A 22509-nucleotide genomic window follows, 5' to 3' on the forward strand; every position below is an offset into this window, starting at 1 on the left:
CACCTCACAAATTGAGACCACAAAGATTCTAAACGAAGCCACAAGACAAAAGCCAAAGACACCATATAACTCATATAACACTCAAAACAAAATCAAATTAATGTACTTTTATCTTTTGTTCTAATTGGAGGCTTTTAATAAGTCTGGGCCTATCGATAGTTCCATACAAACAAACAAATAAAAAGATTCTAAATGAAATTCGTACTTTTTTTCTTTTGCATTTTGCTGTCTTTAGTTATGAGCAAATATCATTGGTTAACCTGACATGCCTTGTGATCCTTGACACATACTTTAATCTCTCGCTTTTCCACAACATCAAATACACCTCTTTTTTTTTTTACTTTTACTTTTATTATCATAACACACTTAGACCAAACAGTATTTAGAGAGAGAAAAGTTTATGAAATTTTAAACAAGTTAAAGAAGAAATAGAAGCATAAAAAGGCAAACAATCGTGGGTGGTATATGCCTTTAGGTATTTATGTGGAACTCTATGCATTTTATGTAATAGTCAGAATCAGGTGCAAGGACTGAAACCACGCTGAGAATAATACAAAAAAAAAAGACAATGAGGTTCAACAAGTAGAGAGCATATAAGCATGTCAGTCTAAAAGGGAATCCAATATGTCTCAAACTCAAGTTCAAACACTGTAATTGATTAAAGAGTAGATATCTATCGATAATGAAGTAGAAGACTCAATAAATCAATTAATAGTTTTATAGTAGCGTTTGATTCCCTAGCTAGCTAGTTAGCTATATATATATTTATTTTATTTGCTTGAATCCACAAGACAAAATTGATCATCTTTGACTGTACTGGCGGCGACATTTTCGATATCTTTTTCTACATGATAAAGCGGAGATGAGCTGTGTATACTTTTCACATCTTAAAACAAATCAGTCGCTGTACAATATTTTCAATCTTATCTTTAACAATAACGCCAAAAAAAAACAAACGATAGTAGCAGCAACAAGAAGAAACTTCTTGTGATTACTTAAAACGGTTTAAATATTGAGGGATAAAAAATAAAATAAAGAAATTCATTTACCAATTTTTTTTTTCCTTTGTCCCTTTAAATTTCATTTAACTTTTTTTTTTTTTTTTTTTTTTTTAGGTACAATTTTTTTTAAATTACCGACTTTTTTTTTAATCTTTCTCTCTTTGATTTCGTTTCATTTCATTAATTTTCTTCATTCTTACTAAGAGCGATCATGGCAGCCATTAGTCAAACCATTATGCAGACTGTAAAGAAGGCCATTTCTGAGAATACGGTTATGGTAAGAGCTTTGTGGACAACAGTCTATTTGAAAGAAAGAAAGAAAAAACAGATTTGTAAGCATGTCTAACCACACACACACACACACACACACATATATATATATATATGTAATATATTTGCGTGCATAAAACTGTACAGATCTTTAGCAAGAGCTATTGCCCTTATTGTACCCGTGCCAAGGATATATTTGATGATCTCGACGTTGACTACAAGGCACTCGAACTGAACGATCACCCTGAAGGACCTTCTATTCAACAAGCACTCCAAGAACTCACCAGTCAAAAGACGGTGCCTAACATTTTTGTGAACCAGAAACATATTGGTGGTTATGATGCATTGAAGTCTGCTTTGGACTCTGGAAAGCTCCAAACCATTTTGAAGAACTCTCCTTCTGCAAAATTGTAATATCACAAATACCAATACATAATTAGAAATTGCTACGATCATTATAGATGTATAATCAAAACAGATTGACTTTGTTCCTCTTCCTTTATTTATTTAATTATTTAATTATTTTTAATGATTTATTGGGAAGAACCAAAAGAGACAAACTTGGGATCCAGTGGAAGTCCAGTATCAGGATCAATGCCCTTTTAAAAAGTAAACACACACATACAATATAAAGAATATGTTGATATTAATAATTTATAATAGCAAATAATGACAATAATCACTAAACACACACACACATACACACACACATATTGGGGATTATCTTGTAAACTTACATTCTTACGCAAAAGACGTTTTTGGCGAATTAATCGTGCTTCATCAAAGGATACATTGTTCTTCTTCATAATCTTCAAGATCTCTTCCTTGTCTTTCAAACCAGCCCGGTTGTCGTTCTCTTCAAGGTTGGCTTCGAGATCGAATTGTGAGCTTGTGAGACCATCTTCAATGTCATTTTCAAAGGATCCAATTGTAGTAGGTAGTAAATGGTATCCAAGTAGTCGATTTGTTTGATCAGCAAGTTTGTTTGCTGCGCTTTTGATGGGATTACGCAATGCCCATAGTACTGTGCAAAATTTAGAATGAGATTTATTCACATTAACATAGCATATTATATTTCTGCTCTGTGTATAAAGTGTAGAATGCAAACTATAAAGTTGGGCTATTTGTTTGTAGTATAAGTTTTACTTACAAATAATAATAAGTAAAAGTATAAGGATAATGACGAGCATGTTAAAGAGATTAAGATGCCAAGCTATTCAATAACGGCAGAGAGAAAGATATACACCTCTCTGACTTCTTTACACAAGCCACGTGGTTATTCCGAGTGTGCCAAACTTGGGCTGTGTTGTTGCATGTTGATTGTTGCTTTTTTGTCTTGGCAAAAACAATAATATTATTTAACGATAGCCATATATTTGCTACTGCTTATTTGGTTGTCGGCTTGTATTTTTGTTTTTTTTTTTGTTTTCTTGTTTGAAGGGGTTTATCTTGATTGATTGCAGGCCCACACACTAGACTACCTCTTTGATATTTTTCTCTTTTTTTTTTAAAAAAAATAATAATAATAATAATTGTATATATACATATAATATTGTATTATATTTTTATTGCATTGTTCATCAGTGTGCCTCTGCATTTCCATATTTGATGTCATCATTTAAGCGCCTACTATTGGAAGATCTTTTTGGTTTCCACAATTATGAATCAATTTCGGTACTCGAGCAACACAAAATGAAAATGGAAAAGAAAAGAAAAGAAAACCCCTCATCTCTTTCTCTTTCACTCATTCTACCTCTCTGTTCTAATTCAAAATGTCTCAAGGTAATAAAATCCTGAATTTTATTGCATTCTAGTCTACCTTGCTTCAATAACTACCATAATAGCCATGACAGTAATAACACCTTGTTTATTTTATTTTAATTTGTGTCAATTTTTTTTTATTAAGAATCCAATACACGTCTCTTTTCTGGTGTCGCTTCTAGTTTCAGTGCGTTCTCTCAAACCTTTCAAAAGCAAACCTCCCAGGCATTTCCTGGAACTCTGAAACGATTCACTGATTTTACCCAGACGGTTCAGCAGCACGCACGCGAACTTCCTTCAAAGATTATTCAGTTACCAGATGCACTAGAGTCAGAGCGGGATGCTTTTATCAAAAACAAGACATTTGACCGACAGACAACCCACAAGACTGGTAAAGTGACTTTGTGTAGATCATATGCTTTTTGAGGGATAGAGAGATGAAATAAATAAACAAATAAAAGGGCACTTTTTTTTCCTTTAAATAAAACATAATAAATAATTAATCAATCAATCAATCAATTTATATACATATTTTAGAACCAGTAACCCCGTGGGAAGGTTATGGTGTCTATGAAGAAGAAATGAAGAAGCATATCATTGCACTTTCTGCTGACCAACGAAACTTTTTGCTTGCTCCTCCAGAAGGTACCAGCTTTCAATTTGACATGGCAGCCTATCGCCAAAGTGCAGTTGCAGCTCTCAAGAATGACCCAGGACTAGAGAAAATGCGATTCCTCTTGGTACCTCAACAGTAAGTTGATCTTTTTTTGAAGTATAAATTAATCAATCAATTAATTGTCTGATTGTTTGATTGTGGTGCCCTTTTTCTTATTATTATTATTTATGTAGGATATCTGAACCAATGTTCTGGAAAAACTATTTTTATCGTGTCACCTTGGTAAAGCAAACAGTGCTAGATACACCACTGGAAACCAAGACAGCTTCCAAAATAGATGACGATGTATTGTTTGATTTCGCTGGAACAGACGAAGAAGACGATCATGAACCAATTGAGAAGAAACAGACGAAAGGTAGGAAATATAATATTTGATAATCAAGACCAAGTCCCTCTACCTGTATCAATATCAATATCACTATCAGCAAAAAAAATTGATCTAGTGAATTTAACTTCTTTGTTTATTTGATTTTATATCATAGATAATAAGGTGTCAAAGGCTGAAGTGAAGATTGATGAAATTAGTCCAAATGTCGACGTAGCTGCCACCAATGCGAAGGTCATTGAAACCAAAAAAGAAGAATTCGGTGAAATGGAAGAATGGGAGAGAGAGCTGAGAATGGCAGCAGGTGAAATGCCATAGATACCCAACCCATACATATATACAAACTCACACTTACATACAAAAATATTTATTCCACACTTTCCCCTATTAACATACCATCATTTGTACACACCATTATATATTGTCTCCAATCAATATTCATTTTATTCCTTTTTTTTTCTCAAAAATATTTGCTTTAACAAAATTCTTATTAAAGAAAAAGAAATATATATATATATATATTAGCACACATCGTATTCCCTAACATAATAATTTACGGCAGCCTGTTCAGCAATCTGAAGCAATTTTCTCTTATTGTCGACAGCTTCCGCATTACTAACAATCTCTTCTGCCACAAGCTTGTTGAGTGCTTGTCTTGCATCATCGTTGGTGATTGATTCATTGTTTTGTTTTTGAAGTTCAACATAATCTTTAATTGCCTAATAGTAAACATATATACATGCATTAAAGCGATTAGTAAAGTATAATAGATATATATATTGATTAACTATCTGATTGACTAATTGGCATTTGTATGTGTGTTTTATATAAAAAAAAAGAGAGAGAGATAATTTACCTTAAAAGCAATTGCACCGGCTATTTGTTCCATAGTCATGTCTGTACGATGCTCACGGTAGAATGAGCGGTAAAATCCAAACAATTCTTCTGGGCGAGGGAAGCTATTAGTGTGCAATACTTTGTAGGATAAACCAAAAAAAAAGAGGGAGTGTTGGGGGTTATAATGCAATTGAAGTCTGTAAGACAGAGTAATTCTTACAAGGAGAGGGTCTTAGTAAAGCCAATTCCTCTTTGGATTTTGGGGTTTCAAAGGGTTCAATCAGCCATCTCTGAGTAGGGATAGTGGTATCTTTTTCATTTAGATATATTCCACTGGTTTCTTTATAGTCTCCACCCTTATTAATAAAAGTTGACAAATATTCATATTAATATATTTGTATACCCAAGAGTACCATTTAGAATATATTCAATTTCTTTGTTTTGTATAGACTAAAATCATACCTTGATATCCAATACAAGATGAGGGGCAGCAGTTGGAAATATGAATCCGTCATCATAGGACCAACGTTGGTTTTGTGCCAATCCAGGCTTACGAGAGTATTGAATCACTAGCTTGTCTTTCTTGAGTTCACCTAATCATATATACAATATATATAATAGTTAATTAATCGAAACAAAAAAAAACAACTCTCTAAAATATTCAACCTCTTTTTCTCTCTTTTTTTTTCAAAATAAATCAATTCTATTGGGGGATTTTTCCCTTACCTCCACGAATATCCAAGACTAACAACAGATGAGATCTATAGGTATCAAAGCACAATTCCATTTTGTTTTTTTTGTTTTGTTTTGCTTTGAAAATATTCAACATCTCTTACCAAGACCTGACTTTTTATTGATGATAAAGCCATCTTCATGCATCCAAAGCTACAATAATTTTCAATACATTATATTCTCTTTCTTTGTCCAACAAATATACACAGGCAAACTGCGTGATTTCATCTTAAGAGTCTTACTTGGTTGATACTGTCGACTAGTTTCTATAGGCGCTTGTTGAGGTTAATAATATGCGTACATATATATATATATATATATATATATATATACTCATAATTTGGGTTTGCTTTACCTGAGGCCAGATAATAATTGTTGCATCATTCTACTCGATTTTTTTTGTTAGCTTTGTTATTGCTTTTCTTTTTCTTTTGTTCTCTGTCAAGATGGTCTCTCCCAACATTCTTTCTTACTGTCATGCTTCCACCATTAACATCTACGGCCATTGGCTGGGCTTTGCAGCGAATAAAAAAGAATCCGCTGGGGAATTTGTTGACAGGTGGACTCAAGCTCATGATTTATTTCAAAAACTAATGATAATGATTCCTTTTGAAATGCTTTCTTGGAAGAGCTCGATTAAAGAAAATAAAATAAAATAAAATAAAATAAAAAGGTGTGACAGTAACAAGCACAAGATTTGTTTCAACAATTGAACATCATATATATATATATATCTACTATATATATATTTGCTGTCCCGATTTTCTACTTTTGCTGCTCTCCGCCTAATTCTCATATATATATATATGTATTTAAATATTCAATGACATAACTTTCAAGGTTCCATAACTGCGACTAAGAGTGATATTAATACCACTGCTATTTATTGTTCTATCTTTTGTAGTATTTGATATAGTAGCCAGATTCCAAGGTTATCATTAGAAAAAAAAAAGGGTGGAAATATGAACTTTTTGTAAAGTACATAAAATGGCTCTTGTCATTTTTTTTTTCATTTTAAGTATGGTACCACAACTTTCATCCGTTTTTCCTTGTGTCTGGTAAAGAAAAATATGAATAATTAAATTGATCAAACTCAATTGACCATTTTAGTATCATTAGTCTAGGATCCTGTAAGAGACTTTAAGCCGGCTATTATATAGTGGAATGGTTAAAAGCTAAAAAAACAAATAAAAAAACAAGTAAGTGAATATCTATATGTACGCATATGTGTTTGCATAAAGACTTCTTTAGGGTAAAGAATCCAGTCTCTTTCCAACAGTATCTATATTTATTTAGGCATCTTTGTAATTTCAATCGTTATTCCCAATTTTGTACCACATGGGTCAAAAGATATTTTTTATCATTTGTTTGAGGGTGTGTTGGTGTCTGGTGTCCTTATGATATAATAAGGTCACCATGATGTGCTGAAAGGAAGGAAGAAATATAAAGTAATCCAATTGCTTAATGGGAACAAATACTGGCTATGGATTTTCCACATAGGTTAGACCACCAATAAGAGAAGGAAGATTGATTTTCTTTTATAAAATCAGAATACACAATAATGCAAATTCAATATTAGGGGGTTTCACCAGCTTTGAATGTTGACTGTTGGATATAGCGGTAGTTTAATTCGAAAAATTATTGGCTGTAACGAATCTTCAAAAAATGAAAAACGAGCATCCAAGCATCTAAAAAAATAGTTCGATACTCTAGATGTCGTGACTTTGCCGAAATTTTGTAAATTTTGTACTTTATGTACGATTGATGGCGAAGTTCATATAGAAGCAAAGTCAAAAATAAAACATAATTAATCTATATAAAAGTAGTTATCTTGATACCAAATTATAGAAGTCTAACTTACTTGTGAGGAATTTGGGCATAGGCGCTATATTTATGGGTACTCTAATCAAGCATATTGTACATATGAATTTTGACGTATATGAGAAAACATATCAACCAAGGGTCATTAGGGGGTTTCACCAGTCTTTTTTCGATACTTATTATTATTGGCTGGTGCTTAAACTACCGCTATATCCAACAGTCAACATCCAAAGCTGGTGAAACCCCCTATTATAGTCTTTGTACACAACAGCAAAAAAAAACAAATGTTCCAATATTCTGGTTTCTGCTTTAACCAGGAAATTTTGCATGTTTGAACAAAGTAGAAACAAGCAAAAAAAAGGCCTTGTACCTATACGAGAGCTACAGGTTGCGCAGCAATTCTTTGTCACCTTTACTTTCTTGAAATGACTGTATATATTGGGATGATTATGTAGGGTAAATGCCCAACTCAATGACAAGATAGTGAATACGGGTAATAAAAAGACAATTTTATTAAAGAGCAATTAAATAAATAAATAAAAAAAGAAAGAAAGCTATTTAAACTACCTTGGGTCATTTCTACAGCTATGTAGCTAATACTAAGCTTGCTGTAATGAGCGATACAAGAAACAACAGTGAATAAGATCAGTCGTGTAAGTTCACCATTGATATCGGTTGATCCGACAATGAAGTCGTGTCCACCTGGCATGAACTTGTCATTTTAATTTTACTAGGGGAGTTCAACCGTCTCTTATAGCTTTTAATTAATCGTGAGAATGTCCTGAGTTTAAATTCACGTAAATGATTGGCTCAAAATAATTTATGGCCATTAAAAAAAAGTCTTTGAAGAAAATCTTAAAACAGCCTTTAAAGCTTAAATAGAACTTTGATGCAATCAATGTTTCTTTGTTGTTATTAATTATTACTAGCCAATTAGTACCTTTTAGAAGAATCTCGTTTTCATTTTTGTTTGTCCAAAAAAAAAACATCGTCTCAATCTCAAGTAGACTGTAATAAATTTGAAGACCCAAAAAGGTGTATTTTAATTTAATTATTTTATTTTATTCCTGACATAAATATGAATAAAAAGTGATGATTTAACTGGACATTATTGGTGCATAAAACCAAAGCCAAAACATTCGTCACACCACTTTTTTCTTATAGTGTATTTTTCTTATAATCAGGAAGAATTATTGGACTCCGATATTTTTTTCAAAAGGCAAAAACTTTGTCGGAAATGTCAATACAAAAAAACCGTCGCTCATGGACACGGAGAAAGTGTTTATGAAAAGAACTGTGCGAGCAGCTTGTTTGTAGTGACATTTCCGACAAAGTTTTTGACTTTTGAAAAAGTGCGGTGTTCCAATTTAATAGCAGGGGAAGAGAAATATTGAGACTTGAATCCACACCTCTGATGGCATCTCAAGGCAGATGTAGAGAATTATATATCCTAAATTAGTAATTACGTGTAACATGCGGAGTATAAACCACGTTTTTGGATGTGACAGCTGTCTATCAAGACTGCCCTGAAAACACTTCTTTTACTTTTACCAAAACAAATTCTTAAAAATGGGTCGTAAAAACGCTCGCTCTATCCTTACTTCTAAAATGGCTCGAAGAGAGGGCGGAAAATTCTGCGCCAAGTCTCCAATTATTACTATTCATACAGAAAAGGAAGCTGGAGAAAAGGAACCTGTTGAAGATCAACCTGTAGAAGAGTACGACTGGGAGCTCTTGGATTTAGATACGGATACGATGATTGCTGCGTACTATAATAGCTTTCTGACATGGAGACCAGACGCAGGAAAAAATTTGCGTGGAATCTACAGAGGAGACTCGAGATCATCGATTATGCGCAACAAGAGAAAAATGAAAGAAGAGCTTGAGGCAAATAAAGACAAGAAGGTCAGAACGCTTGCTGATTTCGGTCTCTCGGTTCCTGTTGCACCAGTTTCGCCTGTAACAGAAGCATTAACTGTATACAAGCAATCAAAAGATGAGGAACTTGAAGAGATTCGTGAAGCTTATGAGAAAATCTCTGAGATGATAAAGCCTCCAGTCAGTTCAGATAGCGAGTTGGGCAAGTTTGCTTTGTTTGAAGTAAGCAAACACATTGTTGTGAAAGAGTATTTCCGACGCCTCTTGAACAATTGCAAGAATATCAAGGCATCTGAAAAAGCAGCAGAGATTTTTTGGACAACACCTTCCAAGTACCGTGGAGAGGCTGTCCGCGGTTGGGCCAAAGAATTTCTTCAGTTTGGCAAAATTTCTGAACATCAACAGGGTAAGCATGCCAAGCGGTCTTCAATTGTAGACGATGAAGACCTTAAAAAGAAAGCAATCGTTTGGCTTCGTGCTCAAAAAGCAGAAAGACGAACTGTTGTGGATTTGAAAAAGTATCTCGATGAAATGCTTTTTCCATCATGCCTTGGTGTAAAAGGCAACGTGGCCATAAGCACAGCATGGAAATGCATGAGAGATTGGGGGTACGTCCACCGCAAGAACAACCAGGACGTATATTACGATGGACACGAAAGACAAGACGTTGTTCAGTATCGCCATGCTTGGGCAACGCGAATGATGGGATACAAACAATGTATGTCAGACTTTACTGGGGAAGATGAAGAAATTGAGGTGACCCCTCTTCTTTTGGAGAACCAGAAGAAGCTGGTTATGGTGACCCATGACGAGTCCACCTTTTATGCCCATGATGGAAAGGTGGACATGTGGCTTGAGGAAGGTGAAAGCCACATCCGCAAAAAAGGTCAGGGAAGATCTCTGATGGTCAGCGAGTTCCAGTGTGCTTGTCATGGCACTATGCGAGTGAAGGGATGGGTCTCCCGCAGAATATTTAATGTTGGGGCAGCATATGACGGTTACTGGACAAGCGAAGACATGCTTGACCAGCTGAAGAACCATGCTATCCCTCTGTTCGAAAGCTTGCACGAGGGATGCACCGGTGTCTTTATTTTCGACCAAAGCAGCAACCACAAAGCATATGCCACAGATGCCTTGGTTGCCACCCGCATGGTTCTAAAGCCAAAGGTCGTTTCTGAAAATGACAAGTTCATTTTCAAAGATACAACGTTTTTGAGGGATGGACGTATCATCCCTCAATCGTTTTATGAGACAGTCTTTGAAGCTGGAAGGAAAGGAAAGGGGCCGGTGGAGAAGAGACAGTTTGTTGGCGTCCAGCGGATCCTTCAGGAGCGTGGACTGTGGATGGAACTGAATCCATCCAATCTTTCTAGAAGATGGAGAATGGACTGCAATGGAGAAGGAGCAAAGAACCACTGTTGCTGTGCCCGCCACCTCTTGGCCTCTCAGCCCGACTTTTCTGGACAGAAGACAACTATTCAAGAGGTGGTGGAAGAGGCGGGTCACATATTTGAGCTGTACCCCAAGTTCCATTGTGAATGCAATTGGATCGAGCGTTACTGGGGCGCAGCCAAACGTGTGGCTCGCCTAAACTGCGATTATTCTTTCAAGTCGTTAGAAAAGAATCTCCCGTCTTTCTTGGACAGTGCCTCTCCTGTGGCTGGTTCTCCTTCCATGATCAGGAGATTTTATAAAAAGACTTGGAGATATATTGAAGCTTACAGCAAGTTTTTGGATGCTAAGGATGCTGATGCTGAGGTGAAGAAATTCACCTCAAGAATCAGTAAATCTCACCGCAGCATTGGCATCCATGATTAAAAAAAAATAAAAAAAAATAAAAATTTATAATTTATAAAATAAAATGCTGTGCCTATGTATAAGTTTCAATATTTTAGTTTTTTTTCAAAAACTAGCGGACATTTAATACTGGTTTTTGTTATCGGTGTTTTAAATGAAAAAATTGACACAAATCCTAAAATTCCTGATTTTAATAAAAATACACTATATAACATTTTTTTTTTACTGCGGCTTACCAAGAATTTAGACTTACACTCAAAAATCTGACTAAAAAAAAAAGTTTCGAACTTTTGCTGCGGACATGTGTGACTTTGTGTCTAATAAAATAAAATAAAGCGAGTATAAAAATGGATTTATTGAACAATAGCTTATAAATAATAAAAATAATATATTATTATTATTCTTATTAACTACATCGCCTCTTTATTACGGAATCATGTCGACCATTCAACAACAACAACAACAAACTACACCTACCAGAGAGGTGATTGTACCCAAGAGCACTGTATATACCTGTTTAGCATGTCAAGTTGCTTTTCCTACTTCTGAAAGACAGAGAGCTCATTACCGTACCGAGTAAGCTTATTAATAATCTTATTAATATTAGCATTTTCTTTAATTCTGCAACAATACTAAATATAACTTTATTAATATTATTATTTTAAAGCTGGCACAAATATAATCTTAAGCGTAAGATCGCTGAACTTGTTCCGGTCGATGCCGAGCAATTTGCTCAGAAAGTTCTTGGTAAGTTTGATGAGTAATTAACATTCTCTTGTTGCAATTAGTTTCTTTTTTCTTATTTATTTTTATTATTTTAGCCCAACAAGCTGTTGGTCGTGAAGAGGAAGAGAGATCTGGCTTGATTTACGAATGCCCTACTTGCAAGTGAGTATCGAATGATTTAATCAATCAATCATTAATTAATAATGCATAAATTGAATGACTGAACTGAACCAAACTAAACTAAACGCTGTGGTTACTTTGATAATCTAAAAGGAAATCATACGGCTCCGAAAATTCATACCACAACCACGTCCAGTCCCGAAAGCACCAGGAAGCTGAACAAAAGGCTCTTCAGGGAGCTAGTGCATTGGCAAGAGTACAGAACGAAGGACGTCTGTTTTCTGATCATTCTGACATGGAGGATGAAGATACTCACATGACCACCAAGACCAATCAGAATCCCGCTCTGGACTGCATGTTCTGTAACCACACCAGCAAGGACTTTGACAGCAACCTTGGTCACATGTTTAAGGACCATGGATTCTTCTTGCCCGACAAAGAGTACCTCAAAGATGTAGAAGGACTGGTAGTTTACCTAGCTTCCAAGGTCAACAATGGTATCTGCCTGTACTGTAATGGACGTGGCAAGGAATGGAAGAGTGTCGAGGCTGTCAGAGGACACATGGTGAGTAAAGAAATTAATAAGCAAAAAAAAGAAAGAAGGAAGGAATACTGATTAACAAGTGCAAAAAATAATAATAGCACGACAAGGGACATTGTAAGATGGCTTATGATGATACCGAAGACCCAGAACAATTGCTGGCATTTTATGACTTTGGACCTTTTGATGAAGAAAGCCTGTCAGAGGCAGATCAGCAGCAAGTTGAGCAACAGGGGTCAGACGCACTCGTTCTTGCCAATGGCACACGCATTGGTCACCGTCGATTCATGAAGTTCTTTAAACAGCACCATGCCTACACTCCTCCTACTGAAGAATCAGTAAAGGCAATTGAAGGCGCAGAAGAAGAAGCCAAGCCAGAGCCAATGAACCGTAGAGAGAGACGTTCCAACCTGACGATCACTGATGGCCAAGAAGTTGCTGCTCAGAACACAGCCTGTGGAATCAAGGAGCTTGAGATTCAACAGGATTTCCAGAGAAGAATTGGCATCAAAAGTAACCTTGTGAACCGTCGCCGTGCCCGCAAACAGGTCCCCATCTAAACAACAAACAAACAATAAGAAAACGAACGACAACAAGAGGGGAGAAAAGAAAAGAAAAAAAAGGATTTGTTTCGTTGGAGTACATCTGCCTATCTGCTTGTCTGCTTGCTTGCTTGTCTGCTTGCTTGCTCGCTTGCTTGCTTGCATGCTAGTCTTTCTTTATCTGCTTTCCTCTTTTCTTTACACTCCACTCCATTCTGTTCCACTCAAGGAAGTCTAAGGGAGAAGGGGTACTTTTTCTTTATTTTCTTTCTTTCTTTCTTTTTCTTTTTTTTTCTTTTTGTCTACTTGATTCATGTACTTTCAAGGCCTCACACTGGAAACTTTAATGTGGTTTTATCACTTGGCTGAGTCCGGGTTCTTTCTTCCCTCCCTTTCCACGCACACACACACACAACATCACCGCCACAACCACAACCAAAACCACCTTTTTCTTCGTATCTTTATTGCTCACAACAACGACAACAACAACAACAAAAAGGATCTTTTTATGGCTTTTGATTTAAATCTTTGAAAAACAACAACTTTGTGAATTTTTTGTTTCTTTATATATTTATATATAACAAAGGGAATAAATGCAAATATTATAAAATAAATAACTTTTTTTTTGTATATTTTTCAGTGTGTGTGTGTGTGTGTGTGTGTGTGTGTGTGTGGCTCTTGCTTTATTTCTTGTAAACGACGCAAAGAAGTATTTAAAGTTTAAAAGAATAGGAGAGAACAACGAAAAATCCAACAAAAAGAAGCCTTTAGAACGAAATCTTGTGCATACCCCCCTTTGATTGTATCTTTTCTCCCTTTATTTCACTCTATAGATTAAAGAAACCAAAAGCCGATAATTCAACAACAGAGTATAATTATCATTATCATTATAATTATTCTTATGAAATTACATAAAATAAATAACTAATAGAAAATCATGTACCGTGTGATTTATGTATTATTCTAAAGAAGTTGCAATTACCATTATTTGAATTTATTTTTTATAAAAGGGAAATTGTTGCTTATTTAGCACTGAAACAAATTGGATTTGATTTTTTTTTTAGAGAAAATGGAGATCAGCTATTTATTTGTCAGTTAACTTGTTCAATTATATTATATTATAATTATTTATATATAAAAACTTTAATCCCCGCTTGGTGGGAAATATATAGACACATAAGAAAGAAGAGGGGAAAACGCCCTCCCCTTTTTTTTTTATATATATAAGTGTATTTAATCGTATAATAAAAAAAATAAATTTTGGACTCTTTTGACCACCACAGAAATTCACCAAAACTTATATATTTTTTGTGCGTCTGCTTGTGTGTGTGTGTGTGTGTATATATATATTTTGCTTTTATTTTATTGTTTTCTTTTACTCTTCTTACTATTCTTAACTTCTTTTCGTATTTGACATGTCTTTGATAACCAGAACTCTCTCGAGCCGTCTCAACAGATTCGCTCTGTACGAGTGCACAGCAGACCTGTCTCATCTCAGTCCTCATGAACACGTCGCGATCAAAAAACTTATTAAAGCAGGACAGCTAATCAACCAAGTCTATCTCCGTCAGGCCTGGTCCGGAAACGAGGCTCTCCAAAAGAAACTCGAGGACAATGGAAATCAAGAACTATGGACTCTATTTGAAATCTACAAAGGACCTTGGGTAAATGTTTTAATTTATTTTATTATAAAAGAAGAAAAGAAAAAAAAAAGATACTCATTGAATATTATCAAAGGCTTGTGAAGACGATGATACACCTTTTATTGAAGGCGTACCCAAGAGACCCGAGGGTGCCAATTTCTATCCAGAAGACATGACCAAAGCAGAGTTTGAGTCCTGGATAAACACACTGTCCGAAACAGAAAAGGCTCAGGCCAAGAGCTTCTACACCGTAGTCAAAAGACAAGGCTCTACTCTCAAGAGCGTGCCATATAGTGAGGAATACGCTGATCTTCTGGGCCCTGCAGCAGCTTACATGCGTGAGGCTGCTGATGAATTGAGTTTGGTACAGCACGCCGAGGAACCCGGGACACGCTTGGAGGATTTCTTGCGCTCGCGTGCGGATGCCTTTGTCTCAAATGACTATCTCCAATCCGAGTTAGATTGGCTGCGTCTGGGAAAAACCAACAGGCTCGAGGTGACAGCCGGACCTTATGAGGTCTATTCGGACTCTCTCTTCAGCTACAAGAGTGCATTCGAGTTCTATGTCCATGTGCGCGATGAGGCTTCTTCGGTTCTGTTGGAGAAATTCTCGGATCTTCAATTCGTTGAGGATCGCCTGCCTGTACCTCCACAGTATCGCAACACTGAGTTGATAGCTGCTCCTATTGTTGTTGTAAACCAGTTATTTGGTGGTGGTGATGTGGCCGTAAGTATATATCTTTTTTTTAAAAAGTATCTCTCTCTGTGTATATATGTGTATACGTTGAATTTAAATCTGTTTTTTTTGTTGCTGTGGGTATTATTCTAGGTGCCAATGACAGCAGCATATAACTTACCTAACGACGAAGTGGCTATCAAGAAGGGCGGAAGCAAACTTGTATTGATTAAGAATGTTCAAGAAGGAAAATTTGTCAATGTACTTTTGCCAATTGCCAGTCAAGCTCTTGCCCACGACCAAATGGAGTATCTTACTAGCGATGCCTTTACTACCCACATCTTACTTCATGAAGTGTGCCATTCTAATGGACCCCATCACACACTTTCTGGTGCTACTGTCCGCTCACAGCTGCAGGAATTCTATTCTGCAATCGAAGAAGCCAAGGCTGGTAAGTGCAGTGAACCAATTCATAAGATCAAACAAACCACTAGACAGGCGGATTAAAATTAACTCATGTTCAAACAACAGATATCGCTGGTCTATTCGCCGCTGCTTTACTGGTAAACCATGGTACAATTGACAATGTAACTTGTCAACAATTCTGGGTTACCTTTTTGGCGTCAGCTTTCCGTAGCATTAGATTTGGTATTCAGGAAGCACATGGATTAGGACAGGTAATAATAATAATAATAATATGTATACGATAAAAAACCAAGGATTTTCTTCTTGTATACTAACTATAATAACAATATTATTATTGGTATTTATTAGGCTTGTCAATTCAACTATCTTTATGAAAAGGGTGGTTTCACCTGTGATGAGAGCACTGGCCGTTTCCGTGTTGATTTTGACAAAATCGAACAAGCAGTATCCGATCTGACGCGCGACATTCTTATTCTCCAGGGAGACGGTAACAAACACATTGTGGCTTCATTTGTCAAGAGATATGGTGTGATTGATCCCAATACAAAGCTGATCCTGGATCGTATTGAGCAAGCCGGTAAGAAAGACTATAAAACTGCATATCACAGCATAGCATAGCATAGCATAGCATAGCATAGAATAGTATAGTATAAAGGAAGGAAGGAAGAAAGGAAGGAAGGAAGGGAATTTCTTTCTTTCTTTAAAAATAAATAAATAGCAAGTAGAATGGTTTCTCACATAATCGAACTTAGGTATTCCTGTGGATGTACGACCATTTTACCCTGCTGAAGAGTATTAGGATTATATGATAGTCTTGTTAAATATTTTTAACTATAAAAATAATATCGACAGTAGGAAAAGAAGAGAAGAAGAATAAAGTAAATGATATAAAGACTTTATTTTATTTTTTGGTTTCTATCATATTTATTTTATTATTTTTATTATAATTATTTTGTGAATAAACACACACACACACATATATATATAAATACAAATACAAATACAAACGAATGCATTAATGCTAGATATCCATTTTCATTACACTCCACCAAATTCTACAAGCATAGAAGTCAGTGCACGTCTTGCTGCATCGTCATCTTCATCAGCTGCGTTTGTTGTTTCGAGCAAATCGTCTTCATCTTCATCTTCATCATCCTCATCATCTTCATCTTCACTAGAGTTGTCTTCAGCATCGTCCTCAGTATCATCTTCAGTATCATCTTCAATTGATCCTGTTTCTGATGGTGTTCGTTGAATGTCTTGCTGCTTATGCCGTTTACGTGATCTTTTCTTCAATACATTATCTGGGGTATTCAATGCTGATAATGCTAATAATGATAATGCTGATAATTGTTGTCGTGGAGGTGGTGATGATGATTGTGATTGTGATGGTGATGGTGATGCTGCTGATAATTGTTCTTGTTGTTGTGGTGGTGTATCGATGTTTACTTTGGAATTTGATACATATTCTTGTTCACAAATGGTAATAACATCTGGTTGCGCCCGAGGGTCACTGATTGAAGGTGTCCTTACAGAAACTGGCCTGCGCATCATTACGGAAGAAAGAGATTTGGGGATTTGATTGTCCATTTTATCCGTATTAAGTAATGGATTAAAATGGTCTTCGAATAGCGGTCCAATGCCTTTGATATCAGCCTCTTCGAACTCTGACATTCTTTTTAATAATACTTGAGCTTCCTTTAGGTTTGGTTTGGTTTGGTTTGGTTTGGTTTGTTTAAAATATGAACAGAAATAAAAAGAAAAGAAGAATGATTCCTGTTAGGATCGATAACCAAGTATGACGGTTATCTATATGTACAAACTCTATATGAATTGCTACTCTTCTTCTTCTTCTTCTTCTTCTCATGGTGATATATTACACACAAACAGGAATAGATAGATAGATAGATAGATAGAGATCATTTTTTTTCCTTTGTAAATATACCTTTATCTGGTCAAGTTTATTTTCCCAATTATCATACATATGCTGTAAATATCGTTGATCCGCAATGATTTCAGTGTGAAGTTTTCGAGACCTCTTTCTGGCATTCATTAATTAGATAATTGAAAAGAAAAACAAAAGCAACAACAATGAAGGAAGCAAAGTAATGATTTTTCAATCTTTCTTTGATTTGCTTGTCTTCCTTCTTCTTCTTCTTTGTCTTGGTATTATATATTACTTATGTTTTTGACTTACGCTTCTAATGGTATTGTAGAATGATAAACTGCACTGTCAAGTTTACGTCTTTCACGATTTTTCAAAGCGGGAGGTGTAAATAAGGGCAGTTTGGAATTATATCCAATGTTTCTTGTTGAATTTATGTGTGATCTATTGACATATTGTTTGGTGGCAAGTGGTTTTGGCAAAGAATCTGAAACAGTGATTGACGATGATTCTTGTTGATCGAGCGTTAATGTTGATGAATTGCTAGGCTTTGATGGTAATGCAAGTTGAGAAAATGTCTCATCATAAACTCGCTTTTGTGATGAGTTTGTTTGCATTGACAAATATATATATTTGTGTGTGTGTGTGTGTGTAAAGAGAGAGAGAGAAAGGTATGAAAGAAAAAAAAGGACTTACTATGGATGGACAAAATTTGTGACTTGTACGTTAAGCATGAAAAGAAAGTTGTGAAAAGAGAAGAGAGAAAGAAAAAGAGCAGAAAAAATAATAATAAAGCTGGTTTGTATCATGATCAAGAAGCATGCTCTATGTGTTTGTGTATTGTATATTCACGATATTATTGGCAATGCAGATATGTCTTATTTTGTCTGATTTTTCTCTTATTGGATATTTTCTATTGGTAGCAGTAGGATCAAGTTATGTATAATTCTACAGTGTACGTATGTATTATTTTGTATTGTATTGTGTGAGTGAGTGAGTGAGTGAGTCAGTGAGTGTGTGAGTGTGTGGGAGTAACTTCAGCTTAGACCAAAGTAATGCAAATAGTCTTAATTATAAACACCAAATTCTTTGATAATAATTTTGATGCAGGCCAATGTCGTTTGATATGCTCCACATAAAAGAAGTTCGTCTTTACATAGCCGCTCTTTCTTCTTAAAGAATACTTTCCTTATTTTCTTTTTTACTACCCCAAGCCCTGTCACCTTCGCCATTCCGAATGACTGACAAGAGAAACACACCCCAATCTACAAACGAGGTTCGCACAAAGAGTGATAGATAGCATAATTTGAGCGGGGATTGTACTTGATTGAGTTGAATAAACTGCTCAAGTCTCTTTTGTTTAATACATATAATATATATACACCTACGAAAACGCACATACACACACGAACACGAACACATATACGAACACATACAAAAACCCACACGGACACGCATACGCACATTTACATGTACCTGTCCTGTACCTGTCCTGTACCTGTACATGCGTACGCCTACGCCTACATATACATATATGCACAAACAAACAAACAAACATATACGCATACATATAAACAAACACGGACGCACACATACATAAATAACATACATATATTAATACATATACATATATATATGTGTGTGTGTGTAATATTTAGGACAATAGGCTACGTCGGCCACATTTGCTCAACGAGCGCTATGCGATTCTTAAAACCCTTGGCAAGGGAAATTTCGGCAAGGTTTATCTAGCCAATGATTCTCTCACCGGAGAAAACGTAGCCGTAAAGGTGATGAGTATGTCGGCTTTTAAGAACGACGACCAGCAGATACATGCCCACAGCGAACAGACTATATGCGATGCCTTTGTTACATCGCTCAACCATAAAAACATTGTCAGGGTTATAGAGGTCACAGCAGACGACAGCAATATGTGTGTTGTAATGGAGTATGTGTCAGGTGGAGAACTTTATGATGCTATTCGGAAGGTTCGCAAACTACAAGAACCCAAAGCTCAAAAGTGGTTCCGAGAGTTGGTAGAGGCAGTGGGCTATATACATAAGGTAAATTAAGTATATAGTTATATAACCACACATAATTATTTCTGTATTTGTATTTGTATTTGTATTTGTACTGCACTGTGCTGTACTGCACTGTGCTATATTGTGCTATACTGTGCTATACTGTGCTATACTGTGCCGCATTGTACTATACTTGGATTTGAATTAATAAATATATCTTTTTAGAACAAGATCGTCCATCGCGACCTGAAGCCTGAGAATGGTAAAAATTAGAATGTGTTTTTATTTTATTTTTTTTCTTATTCTTGTTCTTCTTGTTCTTGTTTGCCTTCTTTATACTCGCGTGCTTCTGCTTCTGCTTCTGTTTGTGGGTGTGGGTGTGGGTGTGGGTGTTGGTGTAGGCGAGTGAGTGAGGGAGTAGAGGAAAAGTTTATGATTTGTATTTAACTTCTAAAATGTTTCATCCATTTTCTTATACATATATATACGTGTTTGTAGTTTTGATTGACCAACATGGCCACATCAGATTATGTGATTTTGGATTTGGAAGAAAACTCGACGATGAAGAAGGCTTACTCAAGACATATTGCGGGAGTCCTTACTACGCAGCTCCAGAGATGGTGACCGCAACACCACACAAAGGGCCTCCTGTCGACATGTGGAGTTGTGGCGTGATTTTGTATGCTATGCTTACCGGAAAACTTCCCTTCCAAAGCGAAACCATGCCCCAGCTATTTAAAAAAATCAGTTTGGCCAGCTACACACCTCCGCGAGATGTATCTAATCAAGCTAGTAATCTAATAAGCCGGCTGCTGTGCAAGAACCCCAATGACCGACTGACGGCCCACCAATGTTTGTCTCATCCGTGGCTCACTCCTGTTGAGCGTCCTCTCACAAGACACCTGTCGTTTGCTTCGACAATCATGAGTGTGCCAGTTTCTTGTATGAGACGACCTTCGACAACGGCAAGTATAACCAATAGTGTCGTACGAAAGGCAGTACCTCTTACTCTGTCGGCCATCAGAATAAAGAAATCGATGATTCAACCACTTGTTCTTGGCAATGTACGTAAATCAAACCTATCAAGCCAACAAGGATCAATCTCGCCTTTGGTCTATCGACAGTCAAGACATTGCGATGCTACTCTATCCAGACAGTCCGAAACAAGCTCCCATGCGGCCTATGCATCAGAGACAACGCCTATCATGCGATCAGACACCAGTACTAATTACTCGAATCAAACAACACGGCTATTTGACACCTTCCAAAGTAGGCCACGATTCCCAGTAGTATCCCAACTTAACGGGTCTCAGGATAGTCCCAGCCAGTCCACACCCCGCAAGCTTATTTCGTTCAAGTGTTTGCATTGCCAGTCAGGAACATGTCAATCGGATTCTTGTAGAGAGTACACTGCTACTGCTTCCGCTACTACTGCTACTACTGCTACTGCTACTACTGCTACTGGTGCTGGTACTGGTACTGGTGCTACTGCTGGTGCTGCTACTAATCCTCCGCTATCTCAACCTAATTACGAACAGACACAGAGACACAAGACTACCAAGCACAAGACTACCCAACACCAGTCCGTAGCTTGCCAGACTACTCCTAGTTGCAGAAAAAATACCGAAGCACGTTTGTTCAAAAAGTCAAAATCCAAACCCAAGGCCCATTCTCATTCCCACACACACACACATACTCAACCCCAGCTCCAGATCCAAATCCAGCCTCAGACCAAGTCCCAGTCCCAGTCCCAGACACATACCCAATCTCAAGCACAAGCTCAAGCTCAAGCTCAAGCTCAAGCAAAGGCACAAACGCAGGCTCAGTCGAATCGTGTATATGAATCTGTGGAAGAGTGTGGGCACCCGTCATGTGAATTTGAATTGTTTGAACCGGTATGCTTTGAGACTTCTCCGTGTACCTTTATTCCGTGTACTCATTTGTCTTGTAAGCCTCTTGAGAAACCGTCGTCTGTTATTCTACAGGCACCTAATGGTTCCAAGGTAGCCAGGTTCTACCACTCGGTATTTAAGCGAAAGGGTATCAAGGTGTCACCCAGAAAGGCGTCCCGGACCGAATCGATGCCACAAAGACGAAAACATACGGGTACAGACACGCTGTTTGTTGAAACAAAGACTGTTTCGCGCATCAAAGGTTTTTTCCAAAATGCATTTCAAAAACGTATTTCTCGAACAGCGCCGTGTTTGTGTGCAAAATAAAGCAACAAGTTATAATGATAGCATTACAAGTAATAAAAGTAATTTAAAAAAAAAAGGGTAGATTCAAAATTTATTACCAAACAAAATATATTCTATATAATTTGTACCTTTTTTTTTGTGGTTTTTTTTAAAAAAAAAAATAACACTAATAATCAAGATACAAATAATATTAAAATAATAATAATACAGGGAAGCAAGATGAAAGCATCTCATTTGTTTTTTTTTCAAGCTGTATATCTTTGTGTGTTATATAAACCTTGGATAATTTGGTAACATTTATTGTAAAGTATTACAAGAAATTGAAGCTTCATAAACTCTGTCCGAAAGATCTATGGGAGTTTCTTCTCCTCTTTTCTTTAATCTACAATGCTGTGAGTGCAAAGTGACTACAGCATCAATAGCAATAAAAATAAAATAAAAGTAAGAACATTAGGTTTCCAAAATATTAGCTTCTAACCACATGCTGGCTACCGTCTGTGGTATTGTTTCTCAAAAGACAAGAAAAAGGAAATGATAAATATAAGTCAGAAATAATGATTGCTTATTGTGTGATTTGCCTTTTTGAAAGAAATACCAAGGGATATAATTATACCTTTCAAGGCCAACTCGTTCTTC

At 36.2% G+C, this 22509-nt stretch overlaps 8 protein-coding genes across 8 annotated transcripts; 6 read left to right on the forward strand and 2 right to left on the reverse strand.

Moving 5' to 3' along the window:
- Positions 1-1403: 1403 nt before the first annotated feature.
- On the forward strand, positions 1404-1685 carry PHYBLDRAFT_117274 (hypothetical protein; the record flags this gene model as incomplete). The annotated part of the gene is made up of 1 exon (XM_018428572.1): positions 1404-1685. A coding segment is annotated over one exon (282 nt), but the record flags the coding sequence as incomplete, so codon positions are not given.
- A 119-nt stretch (positions 1686-1804) lies between these two features.
- Positions 1805-2218, reverse strand: PHYBLDRAFT_19192 (hypothetical protein; the record flags this gene model as incomplete). The annotated part of the gene is made up of 2 exons (XM_018439699.1): positions 1805-1870; positions 2009-2218. Coding segments are annotated over 2 exons (276 nt in total), but the record flags the coding sequence as incomplete, so codon positions are not given.
- Positions 2219-3043: 825 nt separating this feature from the next.
- PHYBLDRAFT_173140 (hypothetical protein) lies at positions 3044-4351 on the forward strand (the record flags this gene model as incomplete). Its single annotated transcript, XM_018436950.1, has 5 exons — positions 3044-3053; positions 3178-3423; positions 3570-3783; positions 3882-4063; positions 4191-4351. 5 exons carry the CDS (start codon positions 3044-3046, stop codon positions 4349-4351), a joined length of 813 nt encoding a protein of 270 aa, XP_018286762.1.
- Positions 4352-4554: 203 nt separating this feature from the next.
- PHYBLDRAFT_150316 (carbohydrate-binding module family 13 protein) lies at positions 4555-6177 on the reverse strand (the record flags this gene model as incomplete). Its single annotated transcript, XM_018432452.1, has 9 exons — positions 4555-4752; positions 4890-5008; positions 5091-5226; positions 5333-5463; positions 5597-5614; positions 5707-5755; positions 5845-5868; positions 5958-5987; positions 6076-6177. The coding sequence occupies 9 exons, from the start codon at positions 6175-6177 to the stop codon at positions 4555-4557; spliced, it is 807 nt and encodes a 268-aa protein (XP_018286763.1).
- A 2815-nt stretch (positions 6178-8992) lies between these two features.
- On the forward strand, positions 8993-11119 carry PHYBLDRAFT_63369 (hypothetical protein; the record flags this gene model as incomplete). Its single annotated transcript, XM_018441113.1, has 2 exons — positions 8993-9400; positions 9437-11119. 2 exons carry the CDS (start codon positions 8993-8995, stop codon positions 11117-11119), a joined length of 2091 nt encoding a protein of 696 aa, XP_018286764.1.
- Positions 11120-11603: 484 nt separating this feature from the next.
- Positions 11604-12730, forward strand: PHYBLDRAFT_3537 (C2H2-type zinc finger transcription factor; the record flags this gene model as incomplete). Its single annotated transcript, XM_018440050.1, has 5 exons — positions 11604-11674; positions 11766-11845; positions 11920-11986; positions 12098-12509; positions 12587-12730. Coding segments are annotated over 5 exons (774 nt in total), but the record flags the coding sequence as incomplete, so codon positions are not given.
- Positions 12731-14330: 1600 nt separating this feature from the next.
- Positions 14331-16774, forward strand: PHYBLDRAFT_30142 (hypothetical protein). Its single transcript, XM_018439960.1, has 6 exons — positions 14331-14691; positions 14765-15397; positions 15500-15797; positions 15878-16023; positions 16121-16349; positions 16525-16774. The coding sequence occupies exons 1-6, from the start codon at positions 14443-14445 to the stop codon at positions 16569-16571; spliced, it is 1602 nt and encodes a 533-aa protein (XP_018286766.1). The 5' UTR covers positions 14331-14442; the 3' UTR covers positions 16572-16774.
- A 2580-nt stretch (positions 16775-19354) lies between these two features.
- Positions 19355-20547, forward strand: PHYBLDRAFT_91659 (hypothetical protein; the record flags this gene model as incomplete). Its single annotated transcript, XM_018443770.1, has 3 exons — positions 19355-19717; positions 19901-19937; positions 20174-20547. Coding segments are annotated over 3 exons (774 nt in total), but the record flags the coding sequence as incomplete, so codon positions are not given.
- Positions 20548-22509: the final 1962 nt, after the last annotated feature.

The sequence above is a fragment of the Phycomyces blakesleeanus genome (genome assembly GCF_001638985.1).
Source record: "Phycomyces blakesleeanus NRRL 1555(-) unplaced genomic scaffold PHYBLscaffold_24, whole genome shotgun sequence".
Classification (NCBI taxonomy): Eukaryota; Fungi; Mucoromycota; class Mucoromycetes; order Mucorales; family Phycomycetaceae; genus Phycomyces; species Phycomyces blakesleeanus.

What these genes read in the sequence shown, in the direction of transcription:
- PHYBLDRAFT_30142 (XM_018439960.1), top strand. Translation starts at nt 14,443, where the DNA reads ATGTCTTTGATAACCAGAACTCTCTCGAGCCGTCTCAACAGATTCGCT. An exon ending in TTGGTGGTGGTGATGTGGCC is followed by an intron (nt 15,398 to 15,499) that starts GTAAGTATATAT and finishes GTATTATTCTAG; the next exon opens with GTGCCAATGACAGCAGCATA. An exon ending in AATCGAAGAAGCCAAGGCTG is followed by an intron (nt 15,798 to 15,877) that starts GTAAGTGCAGTG and finishes TTCAAACAACAG; the next exon opens with ATATCGCTGGTCTATTCGCC.